The sequence below is a fragment of the Trichoplusia ni genome, chromosome 7 (genome assembly GCF_003590095.1).
Source record: "Trichoplusia ni isolate ovarian cell line Hi5 chromosome 7, tn1, whole genome shotgun sequence".
NCBI classification, from domain to species: domain Eukaryota; kingdom Metazoa; phylum Arthropoda; class Insecta; order Lepidoptera; family Noctuidae; genus Trichoplusia; species Trichoplusia ni.
This window is the reverse complement of record NC_039484.1, coordinates 4143093-4164191: the sequence shown is the minus strand read 5'-3', so window position 1 is coordinate 4164191 and position 21099 is coordinate 4143093. Positions and strand designations below refer to the sequence as shown.

At 32.2% G+C, this 21099-nt stretch overlaps 1 protein-coding gene across 5 annotated transcripts in view; it reads left to right on the top strand.

The window, feature by feature from the left end:
• Positions 1-21099, top strand: part of LOC113495559 (forkhead box protein P1) — a 50328-nt gene that overhangs the window by 12095 nt on the left and 17134 nt on the right. For 3 of the 5 annotated variants that reach the window (XM_026874317.1, XM_026874321.1, XM_026874319.1), the window contains exons 2-3: positions 3165-3349; positions 10613-10639. In XM_026874317.1, the coding sequence (XP_026730118.1) occupies positions 3302-3349; positions 10613-10639 (75 nt within the window). In that variant the 5' untranslated portion in view covers positions 3165-3301. Of the gene's footprint in view, positions 1-1610; positions 2674-3164; positions 3350-3378; positions 6639-10612; positions 10640-21099 lie in introns of those variants that run through there. The other 2 variants (XM_026874320.1, XM_026874322.1) reach the window with 2 other exon arrangements.

The window sequence follows — 21099 nt, the reverse complement described above, 5'->3', positions numbered from 1 at the left end:
TCTACAAATGCTGGCCCATTTCTTGCATATAAACATTGCAAATTTCACAATAAAAAAACGTTTCTAAACAGCTACTTCTAAAACAATTACAGCTTAGTAATATCGCAATTAACAAAAGACTAAATATAATAATTAATCGCGCTAGCCTTCCGTTATCCTTAACGAAACCTAAAATGGCTACCTGTTTAATTTATCGGCCAACTTGTTATTATTAACTAGATCAAATATAGTTAACAATAATGCATTATGTCATTACACGGTGTTACAATAGTAATGTTTCCTTTCACATTGTCTAACAGTCTTAATTCCTCGCGTTATCTGTACCTCGATCTTACAGCACATCTATCGTAATATTTAAAAGCATAAAAATATCTGTACAAGTCAGACAGTGAATTTATTACCTACTCGGGCCGTGCAAACAACAACATTTTGTGTACCGTCCTCGAACACACAGAGCCGGCTGTGAAAACATACGAACACACACACAAACACACATATTCACACACAAAACAAACCAGGAAACGTCTAGCGAAAAACAAACAAGGGGTCTTTTGTATTGTGTAAACAATTGGTTGATCGTATGCAACAGGCGTGACGTTGCCTCGAAAAAAACGTTACAGGTTATCTGCCCTAGATGGCGCTGTTAAAGCTTTGTTCTAGCCAACCTGCAAACCATTTAGTTTTGTAATGAGTTACGAGATGGCGTTATTGTAAGTGTTTATTAATAGATCTACGAAGATAAAGTTTTATGGAACATGTTTACGCATAAAATGAATCAAAACTTGATAATGAATTATATGTTTGTGAAGATGAAATGTAAATAAGATGTTAGGTATATTTACATCTGTGTGGCCAGTTGCTATCGCTTATAAGTAGGTAATAAGATTACATTACTGAATTAAAAACTGTTGTAGAGATTGACTCTGTCTTTAGGTATTATGTTCGTTTGTTCGGTAGGTACTTTTACTTGTATTTGACAGAAGTGTTACATAATATAGAAAATAAGAATAACGCTTTTTAAATCTCACCTATATAACAATTAGTGAGAAACGTTACAAAGGTTGCTAGATGAATGGAAAAGGCTTTCCCCGGTCGGGATATATAGGCTACAAATAAAAAGCAACCGACTTGGCTGTATGCTCATATATCAGTTATAATAGTCCCAGCATATGAAGTACAGATTTTTCTGAAATTCTCATTATTATCATTACTATCTTAATCTTTTCGCTTATGAAAATGATTAAAGATAACTCTACAAAATTTTCTTGCTTACGTAAATGCATCTTTTTAATGGTGATCTTGCTATTAATTATGATGCTGTAATTTTGCGAAAGTGTAAATGAAATGTGTGCTCAATGTGTGTGTGTGTGTGTTGTCAAAAATAATGAGGAATTAGATCACTGAAGACACGCAAGCAGTCATTCAGTGTGAATATACGAACAACCAAGGGGTGCTTGCAGTGATGAGATGTTTTAGCTTTTAAAATTCTGAGACAAAGTCCCGATTTGGTATTTTTTCAGGCTTTTTACACTTCATATTTTACAACATAGTTGTTGTAATCGTTTATTACAAATAAAGTAGAGATGGTTTTGAACCAAATTTTCCAACAAAATAATCCTAAAATCTCAAAGAAATGGCTTTCTATCATAATTAGATGATGTTTGCCTTTCATTATGTTAAACAACTCTTGTTTTGATTCGGGAGCACCATGTTTTGAGCTCGCTTGACACACCAACTGCTGTTGACCGTTTGGTACAGTTTTTGTTTATTTTATTAGAGTCTGATGGACATCAAACGATCGGATTGAAGGCTTGAGAATCTTTACGAAATATGATCCTTCTAAGATTCGATGTTTTCTTTTTGTTGGATGTTTTTGTTCCTGATTGTGTTTTGTCTTTTTTGCTTAGTACTGCCCATAGTTTGAATGCGAACGTGAATTAGAGCAAGTACTTATTTTTGACAAGATTGGTTTTAAGAGACAATTATAACACAGAAATTTAAGATGAGAAATATTTAAGTTTAATCGGTAGACTTCGCCTATAGTTAAATATAGGTAGTAAATCTAAATATACAGTTTATTTTCATTTTAGGAATCATTCTTTAATAGTGTTCCTTTATTAAGGCTATAAGTAATTAATTTCGGTCTAGTTTTAGTTCAATCTTTCATACGTGTTTAAAGTTAGAGTGGTTATAACATAGGATCAGGCCATAAGATTAGTTCAACAAATTTGTATGCGGTGTAGGCATAGTCGCAGGACGAGCTAGTATAATAGTTAAATGTGGTATATTTTTTTCAGTTTTACTGGTCGCCCTAATGTTTATGAAATAGGATATTAACAAAAATGTTTTGCTTAGCTAGACTGACCATAGAAACAAAATATTTTGTTTCAGGCTAGTGTCGCCTTCAGGTGTCATTTTACAACCAATTGTTCTTCTAAACATAAAACGTCGTATACCACATCGGCTCTATCTTTAATTTAAACTTTAACTCCATAAGAATAGGGTGCCGTTTTGGATAACTGGTCTAGGTTTGTGTGTGTTATGTTACGGCCTGCCTAGAAATTAGTCATAGGCAAAGATTGCCAGGCAATATTTAAAAATACTACTTATTGTTTGTGTAAAACTATTGTAGGTGAATGTTAGGAGTCTTGGAGTACAGCTGTGTGCCTTTCGGTATTGGTTTAGCTCCTAATATTATTTAAAGAATATTTTATTCATTTGCTTTCAAGGCATACTTTATTCTAAACTTAGAAGTTTAGACCACCTATGAAATGTTTTAATAATTTTAGTTTAGTTTTTTTGGTTAATGACTTTAATCTGTGTAAATTTGTGAAATAAAATCGAAATATGTAAACCAGCACTTATTTAAACTTGTATGTATGTATAATATATATTCGCGAAGGGTTTTTTTCCTAATTTTCGTCAAACATTTCACCAAATTGCTGAAATGCTTTTAGGAGATAAATACTTGAACCTAAATTGCAATTTCGTGGCAGCCAAATCCAATTTTGATTGTTTTTTTTTGGTTTTCGCTTACTCAACCAACAATATATTTACAACAAGCGTTCGACAACCCCAAACACTCTCTATCCTCTCTTTCTACAATACACAAACACAAAACTGCTTGCAAGTAAAGTTTATTATTGTTTTTTTTTCTGTTACAGATTGTATTCAAAACATTGAGGCTGTAGTGCGTCAGTCTGGTCGAGAGTACTGCGGTGGCGTGCCGCAGGGCTCCGCGTTAGGTCCAACACTTTAATTGTTTGATGAAGTGAAGTGAACTGGAATTTGTGTTATCTGGATGTGTCTCCAAAGGGATGAAGACTATGGTGACAACTTAGATGAAGCGGTGAGTTTGTTATTTTATTATCTTAAGGTTAGGTTACCAATATATATTTGCACGGCCTTATTAAATTATACTTTAAACTATTTTAAATGGATTTGTGCGTTTTTATGCTTCTCTTTTAGAACGTATAGCTGAGATTTTTATTATAATGATAACATAATTTAAAGTATTAATGTTACTGTAGTTATGTCAGCCAGGAGTAGTAATTATTATAAGTGCAAAATTTACTAATCGAAAATAAATAATTCAGGTAGAGGGAATTAAAAAATAATTAACTTGTAATAACTGTCTAGTAATCTGTGACTAATAAGCCTGTCAAACATAAAAGTTAGAATTAACTTGAACTTAAGTGTTTTGGCAATAAACAGCTCTATTAAATTTTATTAGGCTGATTTTATATTTTAATTAGCACTAAGCCATGCCTTCAATATTGCTTTACCGATCTCAACTACATAGTGTTCTTTCTGTATTACTCAATTACTTTCTTTATCCGTATGGGAAACCATCAAATGTACCATCCGTGTTCTATCCTTCTGCCCTTTGTTGGTCTACTGTTGATCTAAAGAGTTGAGTTCAGTAACGATCTTATTCGAATCCTTGTGTCGTGGGGGCTTTGACGACCTTTTTTTTGCCTTAACATCTAGATTTATGCAAAGTATTTGTGTATCACACAAAGCTTCTGCACGCGTGGAAATTTACCTATACTTATCATAAAGCACATATTTAATATAATTTTATACATATAAATTATTTTTCCATAACTTTTTAAAATGTATATGCAGCAGACTATTAACATTATTGTGTTCCCAGAAAATTTATTAAAGATAGAAAGAATCCTTGATAGGGTTATCTTAATACAGAAAATTCCTTAAAAAATTACATTTTCAAAATTACCTTCATGATTAATTCAGTGTAACGAAAATCCTTATGTAAAAAAGAAGATTATTAAAAGTCATTCCTTATAATATTCTCCCATTATATGTAGATTTGAGCTTACGAATATCATTTACATTGATATTCGTAAGCTTCATTTAAACGATACTAGAAGTATTGTGAAGTCTCTGTACATTGCGTGGTCGGGCGGCAATGGTATCACAAGAGATCAAGCATCGCCGGTGATGTATATTGTTAATCTGGAAGTGCAATATACACGATATATCTCGTTCCGTCTCAACTCAGCGTGTCTGGTTAGGTTGGTAGTAGAGAGTGGCAATAAGAAAGAAAGAAGAATATACTGAAAATGAAAAGATACAGGTCTTTGTGTAATATCAAAAGCGAAATTATATTTTTAAATTCTTCAAACTTCAACAATGTCTAAGCTTAATAAAACTTACAGTGCTAAGGGTCAATTCTGTAGCATTCACTATTAAAAAAACAAATCGTAACACAAAACCTCTTCCTATTTTGAATTCCGCTGAAATAATTTCAAAATTATAACAACCAAATTACAAAACCGTACGCTTTTAAAAAAAAAACAAGTTGCTCTTGCTACCCACCTACTAACATCTCTATCATTAATTATAATAGGCATCGATTTTAATTTCGCAAAATATAATTTAAAGCTGAATATTGAATGGCTGAGCTTTTCAAAATGGCGTCTTTTCAGAGTATTATGGGTGTTTCATCAGATGACGGTGCAGTATTAGCTTCAAAACATATTTTGATGATCCACCCCTCACGATTCTATTTTTCGAAAATATGTTTTTTTTTTATCTTGTTTGCAGTATATATCTGATAAAGCTTTTTAAACCCGCTGACTATAAAAATACGGAATACTAGACTATGTGTAAAAAAAACAATACGGTCAAATTGGGAAATATAAAAATCGTTTCTTTTATGAGATTTGACTTTTATTCGACAAATGAAGGTCATGTTACCTTATTAAGCTACTTTAGTTAAAAAGTTCCAAATTATTATTATAAGTAGAACAAAAGTTCCACTGGCCTCCCCACTTTTAGTTCATATTCCATGTATTTTAAAAACCAGGCTGTATCTTGGGAACCGTGATAGCTAGACAGTTTAAGTCTTTACAAATAATGTAACATTCTATACTTAAAAGTGAAGTACGGTCATAACTTCGTTGACATCAATTTTAGCAAATATCTTTATCTTGTTGCGAGTCCGTCCCTGAGGGTTCCGTTCAGGGACCGACTCGCACTTGACAATATTATTTCGAAAAAATGAAAATTATTTGAAATCTCTCTAAAACTTACAAAGAACCAAAATGTCTATAACCATTTACATCGTCTTTAACTAAAAGTTCTCTCGCGCGAGCTTTTAGTTACATTTTTCATAACAATCAGCGCAAGAAATTCCTAACCTATAAACTCTGAAAGCAAAACAATTTATTTTTAATTCAAAACCACGACCGCACCTAAACCACCTTTATCGAACAATAACAATTAAATAAAAGTCACTCGCCACCCATGATGTTTATAAAAAACAATTTTAAACGAAGGTAAACTCGATGTAAGCGAGAAGAGTGAAAATCTAAACAATACGAGTCCGTATCGATAATCGATCGATTTCAACGATTATTATAAACAAGAAAATCGATTGGTAGCACACTACAGTGGATACAAACCAATGTTATTTTATAAATATCGAGACATTACGTTTAAGATTATATTCACCTCTTGATATAAAAGCAGAACGATTATGTTTTTTAATCATCATTCTTTTATTATTGCAAGTGTCTTCGTCCCAGTTAAAGAAAGATTTTGTTGACAATAAACAGAGAATAACTGTAAACAAGGTTTAAAGTGAAAATGACTTAACAATATGAAAGCATAATTGACAAATTGCAACCTCTTTTTTAAAGTTGAGTTGCACCAAGTCACAAGATACTGTAACAAAAAAAAACTGAATTTAAAAAAACTCTTCAAAACAAATCATCAGTGAAGCTTTTCAACTATATAGCTATCACAGTATATGAGATACAGCTTGGTGAGAGACCGACAGATAGGCAGAAAGACGGACAGACAGCCAAATGGACCGACGAACAGACGACCGGCCGTTAGTAAAGGCTCCGCTTTAACCCTTCGGGTATGGAAGGCTGAAACGCGAAAAATTGTAGGGCTGGTGTTGCTAGTATCTAATACCTCCCTAAACGTAATATATTGTGATTCAATGCACCTTTTGTAATTGTCATTATCTCGCCGTGGACACATGAGCTTGCCGGGGGAAGTACCCTCAATACAAATTAATCACTGACGCAATAGTGTTAATCAATTTATCACAGACAAGCTGTTGCGCGCGACTTCGTTCACGTAGCTATGAAGATCCGATATGGGTAAGAAATTTTTGAGATCAGATTAATACATTAGATTGCACCTTCGTCCCGTTTTTGTAATATAATCAATTATAGAGTGGTGATATATATCCTATATCGTCAATAAATGGGCTATATAACACTGAAACTTTTTTCATGTTTTTCTTGGTACCTGGGAACCCTATGAAATAATGATTTTAAGTATCTCCGAAGTTTATCAACGATTCTATTTTGATACTTTGACATTAAATATTACTTATTGTTTACAAAAATAAAACAAACAAGCGACTGTCAAAGGTTATTATAATTTCGTTACGATCTACAGATATATTATATTTTAACATTTTATCTCCAAGCATGTTTATTCTGATAATTTTTATGTATCATATCAAGGGTATTCATTCACTAAATGTTATATTAGTATTTGTTATTCACAATTCATATGTCGGCCTGTTATTCCCGTAAAAAAAACAGTTTTGACAGACATTCTTACATAGTTAGTAAGTTTCTTCACACTGTTTTTAATTATAAATAGTGCCTCTGGATGACTAGCAAAGAAAAGTTTAGATGTCTTTGAAAAAGTCGCTCTCTTCGAAATCAGGAGTTGCTCTCTTGTAGAGTCTCTACAATAATATTCTCCTTTGTATATCCTTCAACTAGCTGTTGCCCGCGACTTCGTCCCCGTGGGTAGAAAATATAAGTTATGATTTATACCTGCCCTGTTTTTTTCACATTTTCCATCGTATCTTCGTTCCTATTAGTCGCAGTGTGATGGTTTATAGCCTAAAGCCTTCCTCGATTAATGGTCTATTCAACACAAAAATATTTTTTCAATTTGGACCAGTAGTTCCTGAGATTAGCGCGTTTAAACAAACAAACTCTTCAGCTTTATATATTAGTATAGATAATACACAAAAAGATTGAGTATTGACCACTGTCTGCCGTTAATAATAAGCACCAGTATGAGAATCCTGGTTTATTCCGATGCTTTTCTTTACAGTTTTTCAGAGGTGTGACAATTACTTTATATGTAATGTAATAAAAACAAATTGAAATCACATTAAGTCGGACAGTGTAGTAAAAATATAGGAGCCTTAAAATGTCGACTGCACGGACAGCAGTGGTATAGGTCACCTTACCAAACAAACTGGGGGCTCCATTGACAAGCATTCACGGTTCACATAAATACTTGTTTAGAGCCTGGGAGTACGTGTATATCACTACGAGTATATTGTTTGTGAAACACCCCGCGAAACACAAGGATAAAACTCCTTGACACGGTAATCGTAATTAAAAGAATAAGATATTTTCTGTGAAAGTATAGTAGAAAAAAAAGGGTTTGCTATGCAGAATTTCTTATATTGAATATTTTGCCAAACGCCACCAAGTGCTATATACCAGTTAACAGCGATTTCGTTCGTTATCGCCACAAGTACGGTTATCAGTATTTACAGTAAAGCCTATCACTGTTGAGATAAGAGAGGCAAACAAAAACAACAGAAATATCTATAAACTACCTATTTATTGTATGTATAGCGAGAGGGAATTAAAACATCTGTTTGTATGTAGGAATAGCTAAAGGGAAATTAGAACAAAGAACTTAACTCTTTTGTTTTAACTGTACCTCTATGTCTTCTACTGCAGGCCAAGGCACTATCCTTCCATGAACATATATGTTTTTTTTTTATTCTGTAGGCAAATAAAATTGTAATACCGGAATCCTATTGCTAAGGTCCCAATGTTTTTCCAACCGCCTGTCCTGTTTTCCTGTCACCAGGTAAACGTGTCGTAATTTGTTATATTTTTGAACTCCTCTGATATCTGGAAAAGCTCAAAAATAACCTCTTGTAGGGAACAAAGAAAAAAGGGTCTTAGCCTATATTTTAGCTTTAGAGCTAACAAGGTCAACAACCAACGACTAAGGTCTTTAGCGTCTAACAACGTTTTGTTGTACAGTTATCAAAAATATTGTAGCTACACTAACTCTAAACAGAACAAAATAAGATCTAGTTAAAGAAATATGTAACAAACATTCTATGACAAATGACAAATGTAGGTACATGCTTAGTGTATGACTAATTACTACCACTCCTATGTTCATAGTATCTCCGCAATCTATGTGATTCATTCTAACTATTAGGTAAAGAAAAACAATAATAAAACTATTCAATTTTAGAAGACCATCGACATATTTTTTTTACGTACCTAATGTTGTTTTTGAAAAATGTTTTTTTTTTTAAAAAAAGGAATCCTCATCTACACTCGTTTTCTCGGGGGGTGTCTGTGCATTGTTTCCCACGTTCGCGAACTGCGTGGCAATGCATAGCAATTCATTATGCACCTGATTATATTGAACCTTACTGTTCAAAAACTATCATTGAAAAAACTAATTTGCTCTGAAAATTGATAAAAATGAGGAGGCTTCAACGCAAGTAGATAGTTAGAATTATATTACACAAGAAAAAACAATGCCGGACTTATTCGTCATGTAAGTACCTACTACAAAATCCAGTTTGAGGAAAGGGTGGTCTGCGAAAGCGTTCTTGCATGGTCCCCGACTATAGGAAACGGGAAGAATTTCCGGTGTATTTAGCGGGTAAGAGTTCGGCACACCACTTCACTTTCCCCAGGTCAAAAGAAGTCAATGAGGATTCTAACGGGTCAAAAAAGGCTCCAAAGGCAATGTCTGTCAATCCACATTTTTGACTCTACATTCCAAATGTAATTTTCATTTTAAGGTCATACGAAAGAAATTCATAACAAACCTTTATTTTTAGAAATGATCAATGCTGCAAATTAACCTTGCCTTTCTATAGAAGCACGAAACGTCATAAAATTATACAGAAAATACTTCAATGAAAACCGCGGTATCTTCTATATATTGAGACTTTTATGCCAATGACGTATCACATGTAGCAAAACGTCAAACTGAGCTCTCATTGTGAACAAAAAAATGTATGTGTGTATGTTATCTTGATATTAAACGGTCAAGGATGCCAGTTCATCGTAAAAATTTTAGCTTCAGTATTTAGCGGATTTGACCTAGATTTTTTTTAAATATTTTTACATTGTCTTGTAATGTGAAAACTTATCATTTTTGTGTTTATTTGTTATACATTTAAATAGATAGAGATACCTAGTTTTAAGCGTCCTTCATGGTTTAGTTGACTTATCTATTTTGATGATATTTTTATTTACATTTGCGACATGTTTCTGTTTAATCGTTTCCTTGTTGTGTGACCTTGTGCATTCGTTTGTTGTTTAGAGAGTAAATAAAATACGATCGCATAATGTTGTTTTATATTTTGTAACGTTATTTTATAGAAATAAATCTTGATGAAAGTGCAGTATGATATTTTTGAAAAGATTTCGATAATTTATAAGTAGGTCAATTAATTTTATTGTTATTGTTTAGGTTTACATCAACAGTGTTATTTCATGTTTTTTGTTACTGTATAAACAATTTTATTCCTGAAGTCTTATACTTTAAGTCTGTATTTTCAACTAGTATCTTAGACTATAAATATGACTTTGACCTTTTGACCTTTAAGATGCACCTTAAGGTCAAAGGAGCATGTTTGCCTGTAAACAAACGAGAACAGGAAAATATTACAGCACCAGGCAATTACAGTCATAAGTTTATAACAATATTATCAATAACTAGCTGCAACAAATCGAAAATGATCCCACGAAAACATAAAATCGGTATAAAACTATCCTATGTATTAATCCTGGTTATAAACTATCTGTTTACCAAGTTTCGTCTAAAACCTTTTACTGGTTTTTGAGTGAAAGAGGAACAAACGTCTATCTCATCTATTTATAATGTTAGTAGGATAATTTATTGAATTTACGTTATCTAAGTGGATCACAACAAGGAAAAGCAAACGGATAATCTAAAATTAAAGATAGCGTACCAAAATTTGCCTAAAACGTGCTTAGATCGAATAAGTCGTAAAATGCATTAGATAAATAAATGTATCCTTTTGTTTCAGACACCAATGGTGCAACTACCTCCAGTGGTAAGTAAATATATTAACTACATTTTATTTAAGTATTTAGCATAAAAAAATAACTGCCTACGAACAATATACCAATCTCGTTTCTAAGTACGGAAAAAGGATCCCACCAAAAATTAATGTAATGCTACAAGTAATTTAGTAATGCAATGTTTACAACTCTAAAAGACTACCAATTAAATGAATTAATCTAAAACTAGATATTATATTTTTCCAAAAAATAACGCCCAGTACCAATGCATTTTACACTTCACTACAGCGCCTTTGTTGATCGAACTGGGTTTTCATGATTTCATCGAAACAATGCTTTAGGCACGTGAATTTTTGACAAACCTTTGCAAGTCCTGTACTCCATTTGTTGAGATAATAAAAGGCTAAATAATCATGGTGTGTATTTTAGTCTAAAACTCAGTTTAATACTAAAACATGACTAAAAACTTACTTAAAACAACAGTAAAGATTACAAAATCAAAAATACCACTTAAATATAACAATCATTTATTAATTTCATAATATATGCATTTGTAAAAAAATACACATCAAGATTATTAACCAAGTACCTAAGTCAATGGAATATAAGTCTCGTTGGCCCTTTACACAAAACTTTATCCAAAAAATAGGAGCTCAGTATTCAATATCAAAGACTATGTAAATATTCTCTTCAGAGGGTTAATGTCTCAATCAGGATCTCCTCCAGACACGTTGATGTATATCCTTTATGCTAAGACTGGGGTAGATAGACAGACAACCCTTCCACCATGAGCCGTCAAAAAAGAACTTGCTTTGCTGTGGAAAAGAGATGGTGCTATACGCAGTTTATAACGCTATCTCGCTCTGTGAATGCGACAGGTATTGATCTGAAAGATCGTGGTACAAGTACAGCCCTTGTTTATTATTCAGATTACTTCAAATAAAACCTTTTTTAGGTTTCATGCACTTGAGGGTAAGCTGTGTGTGTTTTGTATTCTGATACAGTTTCTTTTTTTATTTTGTGGTTTTAAAGGCTCGTGAATTTAATCATCTTTTGCATATCTATTTTTTTCCCAGCACAGGATATTAGTTGGACAGTTAAGGTCATGAGAAATGTATTTGAAAAGCAAAATAATTGTTTTATTTACTTGCGTGTAATAAGTAAAATATTGTTAAGTATCGTTCTTCAAAATTCATAGGCGTACCATGCTTTCATAAGACTTATCAGAAAATTCTGATTTCATCACATTTTTCCTAACCCCAAATTATAAGGAATCACGTTTCCTCAAAAGCTCGTCCAAGATTTTAAGTAATGCATTTTCTTTACAGTCTATTCCAATAACAAATTTTCCGATAAAGATAATTTGGCGAATTCAGGAAGCGAAAATAAAATCTTGGACAATAAGTGTCATTCTCAGGTCATTTCAATCAAAATTAATTGTCCAATAAATGTGTTTTCTTTACCTCAACCTCATAAAATAATTGCTTGGAAAGCGACTTTTTGACGTCATCAGCCCATTACCGTTAAGGGTTGCAATAAAGATTTTATTACTGAGCATTTTTGTCTTGCATGTATTTTCCGACGAAAAAATGGTATATGGTGATGTTTGCTATAATATACGGCTAGGAATTTATTTTCGAGTAAGTAAAAAATAGACAAAACTTTTTCTTAGTTTTGGCGATACTTTAATTTAATTAAAAAGCTTTACTTTTTTTGGTTTGGCTCTACATATTTACTTATTATTGGTACAAAACAATCTAACAATTTATGTCATCTCCTTAAATCTGTAGAAGGTCTTTCTTCTTCCTTAAGAAATTCAAATCGGTAAAACTTTCGGCTATGGCGGTACCAGACAGACAAAGACTTTACATTGACAACACTAGTATAGATTTGAAAGCTTCTGGTATAGTAAAATACCATGAACATACTTTAGACCAAAACAATTTTCCAGATAGCAAAGCATTCATTGAATAGAAAATCGTATTTTACAATCTTAAAACAGCCAACAGATCTCGACTTCCCGTGTACTCATTTTATCTACCTCACAGCTCCGAGCGAGTAGTCCCGACAATGCACGGCATTAATTCGCTGAAAGGTAGAAAAAGTAGCAATATCCCCCCTAGGAGGGGGGCTAAGGGGTCTTAGAGGGGTTGGGGGCGTTGGGGGTACCCCCCGCGATAGTTTCAAGTCATATAATACGCTGGTATAGGGTTTATTGTCCGTACCAGAGAGCGCTGTTATATTACGATTTCTATGCTATTAAAGAATAGTCTAGGAGACCGTGTTGTGGAATTAAATTTAAGTAGGTGTTTATTATTCGTTATTTTTTAATTGCACTTTTTTTTCTATTTTCTAATTTGTCGTTGACCGAAGATTGGTAGACTAAGTTAAGATCATTTTTAGAAGTCTCTTTGTCTACATCGATTCAGTTCAAACCTATAGAATTATTCGAAGACATTGTGTTATTATATTAAATAGGTAAATGAAAGGCCTGCAATTTAATTTGATAAATAATTACGTTTAAAAAAAAATACAGAAAAATAAATGGTAGTAAGTCTAATGGTAATAAGCTGCAAAGTTTCTCCTTTGCATTTTCCTCGCAGTCTACGATTACAGGCCAGTATTATAATTGTCGAATAAATAGTCTGCCTATGCAAAATTTATAAAAAATATATTTTAAAATACAGTAGTATTTTAGCAATCCCTTTGTCAGGATGTTACACAGACGGGTCTGATTGATATCCTGCCTATGCCAGACTGGTTAGAAAAAAAAACGAATTTGATTTAGACAAGCGTTTTATCTGAAATAAACATTTTGTTTACGTTAATTAGTTTTTAGAGAACAATTTTCGATAATAATTTATTCAAATTTTACATTTTATTTCTTTACAATATATAAGCGTTTGTCATGATAAAACAATACTTTTAAAATTATAGAAAATGTAGATGCTACCTCGAAACAATTTGAATTATTGTTTGTTTTCAAATCGTGATTAGTAGTGATAGTTATTCTCATAAATTGCATACAATTATTAAAGATATTTTGAATTGTATGATGTGTTAAGAACACAGGAATTAGGCATAATGTTTTTTTTTGCCAATTTATATATCGAACACTCGTTTTCGACCCATACAATTAAAAAAGCTTAACAAAAAGGTTCCTATAATGAAAAACAATACGTCTACCGAAACACACTTTTAACATCTGTGTGTTACATATTAATTCTTACATTTTCTATACAAATATCTTCAGGGACCTGTCTCCTAGACAGTATTGGTAGGAGGTCGCTTTACAGCGCGGCTGGGCGTCGCTTTTCAGTAGGCGGGGCGAACGCCCACACTCTCATCACTCTGCCACTGAAACTGCTCTGAAAACTTTTAATTAATATTTTTTTTTTACATTGTAACCTTTTTTGAGTTCTGCGTGTCGAGAATATCGGATAGTATTCAGTATAATTGATTTTTTATAATTTATTTTCTTTGTGTGTGCTTTTGTCTTTTTATTTGACCTATACGCCTTTTAATTACTACGTATTGTTATTTTGATATTAATTACGTAATATAACAACTAAGCTTGAAAATAAAAAAAAGAAAACCACGATAGAATTCATTCAATCATTTCATACATTATCGTATTAAATCGTGTGCCAACGTTTCATAACAAAATTTCCTAAACATTTCAAATTTAAAAATCCTTATCTCTTGTTATTTTAACACACATACCTACTAATATTCATTCAAATTTCCTTTAACAAAATAATCAATGAATTTTATGACCTAATTCCGTTTTATAACCTTTTTAGTTATTCCAGACCTTTGTTTTGTATTTTATTTCAAATGAGAGGCAGGTTAATAAATAAGAGAGGCAACTAATATTTTTTCAGTTCGGATGAGTAGTGGCCTCACAATCGATAGACATTAAATCATCGGCCAATAAAAATGTCACTGGCCCATTGGTGCTCTGACCGCATTTACACCGAAGTTCGGAAACGTATACTTTTGGTGTTATGTAACTAACTTTTCTGAATAAGAATTTCAATTAATAGCTTACAGTGGATCTTAATTGGCTGAAGTGAGATGGATTTTTTTTAAGGGATTGTAGCTCACGTGGTCTAGTAATGTTGAAGGAATTCCACAAAGATTAAAATCAGTCTATTTGTTTTCAATTTTGCCAAAATTAACCATCAGGAATACACTTAAAATTTGTACAGTTTTATATATTTTATAGTTTATATATCAAAACAATTATCTTTTATTCAAATTAGGATACTAAATAGCACTTTTCAAAAGTCAAAGTCGACATTGGTAAGCACCCTGATTCGCCTATCCTTCACCGCTTCTTACGTGCTCTAGCTGTGAAGACGAAAAGGAAGAAAAATCTTCACGGCACAGGTATATTACATACCTATCTATAGTTTAATTATAGATACAAACATCCAACAAATATTTCGTTACAACATTTATAAAAACAGTAAGAAGTTCAATAACGATCTTAATAAAATCACAATAAAAATTTGAATTAATTATTCAAGTTACTTTTAAACGAATTCTAGTCAATCGGTCGATCATATGACATCTAATAGATACAAAACATAATGTTTTTATTAATGAATGCGAATTACATTTAGAAAAGGTCGCACGCGACTTATAAATAAAAACATGTAAAAATTAAATGTAGGAATTTTATAAAAACACGTTTTTTTTTTAAATATAATCGAATGCGTATGACATTTAAAAGAGGCTTTTGTTTGTTTAATAGAAACATTATGCAAATAATGCGGAACAGAACGGCCTTGTTAACTAGTAGCTGAGCTTGTTTTGGTAGCTTAAACTGGCGTTTTGCAGTAAAATACTGTTTTCACCGCAAACAAAAATATTTATTTATACAAAATTCAATTCTGAACGAATAAAAAAATACTGTCTCTGCAGTCAACTATCATTTCCACAGTTGCTGCCGTTACTAAAAATAACCGGATGTATGGAAATGACATTTCATTTCGTTAAGTCACGTGACTTTGACCTGTCGATTTCATACATTTGAATGATTACCATATCCAACCCTATTGATTGGCGAAATGTCACTTGGTGGATGGTTTGGTTAGTAAAAGCTTAGTACTTATATTTGTCTCTTTTTAAAGTATTATTGCTGCATCTGTATAAGGGAGATGCCGCTCTATAGTGCGTATCGCCATCTCCCTCACACAACTGTATGTCTTAAGCGGAGTAAGTTATGAGGAGATGGTAGACCCCGTGGCAACATAAATTGTTTTACACGATGTAAAGTATTTTAAATCCATGATTTCCTTATGGTTTTAAATCTAGATATTTAAAGCCAATTCAGATATTCCTAGTAGGTAATAGTCTTTTTTTATGATATATAACTGAAACCCGTTTGCAAATTAAGTGGATTTGAATTTATGGATGAAAATGCAATTATTTTTAATAAATATTCATACATTTTTAAAATAACGGCTGTCATCTAATTGACAAACAAAACGATAAATTTGTTTATTAATTAGGTAATTTTGATAATGTATTAATATAATCGCAGATAATATGTTAATTATGGTTTATTTTTAGGCAGGCAGAATATATTTGCACGTGGTGAAAATTCGCTTCGGTGTAAATTATGCCGCGCGCATGCGCAAAAGTTCAGATTGGATTATAATTGAAATAAATTCAGCTCAAACTCCCGATGTCTCGCTGAAAACTGATTATATTCTTATCTTTTACTTTATTTGGATTACCCAACTTTCCATCATTCAACCGAAAAATCGTCATACATTTTATTTTATATTTCTACTTGAAAATCGTACATCGTATGCTATCTACGAGAACCATTTTCCAAAATGGCTGCAGCGTTCCGTTTCTCGCAGAACAGCCAGCATCGGTGTTGCGTCAAAAATAAACATTTTGCATCGTCAATAACATTCGCGCGGCTCGGCCGGCGCATGCGTACAGCGCGCCGCACATCGACGCTTTCTGTCAAAAATATGCAAATTAATCTATAAAAATGTGATTCAACACCACTATTATGATACGAATGTTAGTTCGAAACTAATAAATTTACTCGTGACGTTCTCGAATCGCTGAAAAATGTTATTAGTAAGCGTTTAGTGGCCGGGCGGTTGTCGCTGCGTCCCTGTCTGCGGCTACCGCGCATGCTCCGCCGTAATGTTTATATTATTTGTATTTGAGCTGTGTATCACGTAAACTATAACTACCACAGGCGTAGCTCCAATACTGTGGGCCAGTGCCCGCCCCACCCCTCTTCGGTAGTTAAATATTTCTTGCTTATTTCGCCCTTGCATTGTTGATGCTGCGGCGTCGCAGACTGTTGTGTATTGTTTAGACGCGCTTTCCAAGCAAATATTTTTTAAATATCAACAGTCTAGTGAGTTTAGGATTGGGACATTTTGTTAATGGTGTCGTGTGCTTGGTTTTTGGAAATTTTATGTACGATGCATCGGGCTGCAGCATTGTAAATAATTTGCATTCGAAACTGCAGTGGACCGTTACTCATGAGTGGTATCCTGTGTCGCTGTTCAGTGTACGGGTTTTTATTTGTTTGTTAATTATTATATTTTTTTGTTAATCTTTTTGTTGTTGCCGTGAGTGAAATGATTTTTTATGGAGTTTTGGCGAGCGCGTAAGTTTTTAAAGTAGTGGTTACGAGTTAGGGATCGTGGTTCTAAATATATTTCGAGCTTTTTAAATTAAAGTAATGATTTTTTATATTTTTGATGTCAAGAAATAATTCTTTCGACATAATTTTAAACAGAAATTTTCGTTTCTTTATTGAAATACAGTGTTGAGATATTAAAAATAAAAAACATTTTTATAGCCAATCTTTTTTAAATACAATTTATCGCTGCCTCAAATAAAATAAAGCTAAAAAATATTTTTTCAAACAATAAAATAAAAACTTCGATCAAAATATCTCTACAATAAAAAACACTCGAACGTAATAATCAAAAAATACATCGCGTATCGTGAAAAGTTTTCGTTTTCCTTGACAGAACTTATGAGCACGTGGTCTGTCGCTCATGTGCGCCACGAGCCGACCAATCACAGCGTCGCTTATAAGCGGCTCGACCAATCACGAGCGCCCGCTTTTCAGCGCCACGTTTGACAGCTGATAAGAGACTCGCGGAAAATTCGAATGAATTCGAATATTCAAAACTTTTTTCTTTCATTTTTGTAAAATGGCGGATTTTCTTTGCGTTATTTTTTGTATTTTTGTATTGTTAATGATCTTTTTAGGTTGATTTGGTTGTGGTTGGTGAAAAATGGGTACGTATTAATAATTATTATCGTTTAAATCAGAGAGATATATATATATATATATATTAATAAATAAAATATTCACTAACAAATTTTTGATAATATGCAAATTAATTTGTTTTAAGGCATTTTCAAAATAATTTTCCGATCTATCTTTGTTCTCTCATAATGAATTATGACCAAAAATATTTATTAAGATAAATATTAGAGAGAAAAACATAACTTAATTAATTTATTTATTAGTCGTTTCATAATTTTAGTTTCCTATCGTTCGACCAAATTAAAGTAAGTTTAATAAGCTTTGTAATTTCTTGATGATCTCTCGTAAGTTACCGAAAGCTTTTTCAAAGCGCGTCTTTTTAAAATACAGTTTAACGAAATCGATTCGCATAAAATATGCAAATCATTATTCAGTTAAGTCTAAAACACCTTTAATTTTCGACGTCTGTCATTAATAAATTCTGTTTGTCTGAATCTGTCTGAAATTAAAATAAAATCTCTAGTCTCTATTTCCATTCTTAGTTTTCGTCTTTCAATTCAAGATTTTAAATTAAAATAATCCATTTATCATCACCCATAACTAGCGTTGGAACTGTGCTAGGCATAAATAAAACAATAAGATGATCTACTAAGCTTTTTCAGTATTGCTACGAGCTTTTCAACATGCTACGCGGGCTACGGTGACAAAATATTTCGATATTACTTTCGATAATCTTCAAGAGACGTGATAGATTAGAAATTTCGAATGATTTAAATTATATTTTTTCCTGTATTGTAGGGAAACTTATAGATATATATTTTTTTCTCAGTAAATATTCTAGACACAAATCGATCTTTGCGAATTTCATTTCAAGTCATTGTAAAATGTAATTTATCATTATTTGATGTAACGTAAATGATGAAAATCTGGTATACAATGATACTATCAAATTGTTACGTGTTAAGGTCTGACTGTCTTTCTCTTACCAGTATGAAGCCTTGAACTACTTGGTTAAACAAAGGTTAACTAATATAACTGACATCAAAAACATAAAACCTCATTTTAAATCAGGTACAAGTAAGGGGACAAAACACCTTTTACGTATACGGTAATAACAAAATTTCAAGTAAATATTCACAAAGACGAGAATATTACGTATACTACGTGTTATTCTTTTGCAAATTTCTCATTAATTAACAACATCACAGGATTTACTAGTAAACGAGAGACTTTCCTTAATAATATTTGTGTTATTTATGACCAAGCATGTTTATGAAACAATAAATATCACGTATTTACTCATTATTTTTTTCTTAAAATTGGCAAAACTATGACTCTACATTCGATACAAATATTTTGTTGCAAAAATAAAAATAGGTAAATACTTAAAAATGAAGGAAATGCGTCAGATGTGGTCGTTTTTCAATTGGTTTCGTGAAATACAAATATTCGGCTTTACATTAAAAATGTCATCATGCATAATTACGCAAAGTTTAGTTATAATTAAATATATTATTCAGTACCGATATCCATTAAAAGTCCTAGAGAAAGCTTGATAAAACTGATATTCTTTGGTGTACTATTGTTTTATTAAGTCAAGGATATTTTAAATAGTACCAAATAATATTAGCCTAAACATATTTCATTGCTGAATAAAATAAAAGAGAAAGAGCAAGCATTTTCTTAATCCGATAATTTTTTTGATCATTTTATTGAAGATTAGAATTTTAATTGCTTGTATTCAATTATCTTTAGTTCAAATATTTCTTAGTTTCCGTTTACAGGCACAGTTTACACATTTAATAATTTTAAGTGATGGAGCAAGTCGAAAAAAGAAAGAGTCATGTATTGATTATTTCTCCTTAATTTGAAAAGCTCTCGTAAGTAAGATACATTGTATTTTATTGCATGTATTTAATAAATACACTTTTAAATACATTCTTCTATAGAATTATTTGCTTAAATATTATTTTCAGTACGAATATCTGATGAAAATTGTAATTCTGTCACGTAGAAGCTTTATTACACAAAAAGAGGTACTTTTCAGGCAATTTTGACGGAATGAAGCCTATTCAAAGCTGTATGTACATATAACGTTATATTCTCCACAGTAACATAAGCCTGTTTTATATAAATTTCGGTGTAGATCAAAGGCGGCGCCGTCTCTTTATAGCGGGTGGGCGTGCCTCTTTTCAGCGCTGCGCCCTCATTGGTCGGTCGCTCTTTGAAGTCGCCGCCGTCACTCTTCAGTGGGGCGGGCGGGCGCTTTTCAGAGGCAAAACTTACACAATTCAGACAATGAAGCTTTCTAGTTATTTATTCAAATGTTATATTAAAGGAATTTGTTGGGGTTCTATTAACAAATTCAGGCTGGTAGAATTATATTATTTTTATGGATTAATACGAGATAGAAAAAAAAAGAGTCAGCTCTTATTTCATTTCGATGTTAATGAAAATGTATTGCGTGATGTTTAGTTCGTGAAGGTTTTTTGGAACAATTCCGTACTTTTCTTTTAAACTATGAAGAATAAGAAATAAAATTTTCATAACATAGCAACATGATCGATCGAAGAAGTATTTCATAAATAAAATGAAATACGACATTAAAGTTAATTTATTCAAAATATTATTTCATTTTGATGCATTTTCCTTTTACAAAACTAGATAAAGGCATTTAATTATTACCATTTACGTACGGTTCGTGGAGCTTCCTAACATATCGACTTGAAAGAAGGTATCAACGAAAGTTTAACTGTAAAACTATGATTGATTGATGGATGAAAAACAAACAGTTTTCATTAATTTTACTGCTTTACCCTGTAAATATGAATTTATAAAGGTGTTTGAAAGGCCCCTCACTCGCCCCTCCAGTACTGTATTCAGCTGAATTCGTTAAAATAGGAAGCCAAATTACACATTACCTTAGAAATCGACTACTCTAAACTACATTATTTAACTTAGCTCTCAAACTCGCCATAAAAATCTCAATTTTCACTCACGGCTTTTCAAATAAACTGCACTGTACAGCGACTCATAACACCGTCAAAACTCTTTCAGATACAACTAGTGATGTATGATTATTTATTATAAATAACATGACTAAAAGAATATTAAATAGTGAATTATATTATACAAAGGTAAATAACATGACTGCTAGTTAGTACAGTATACGGTTAAGTATCTGCGTTAGGTTTAAAGTGTACCAAAGTTAATACGTCATAATTTGGA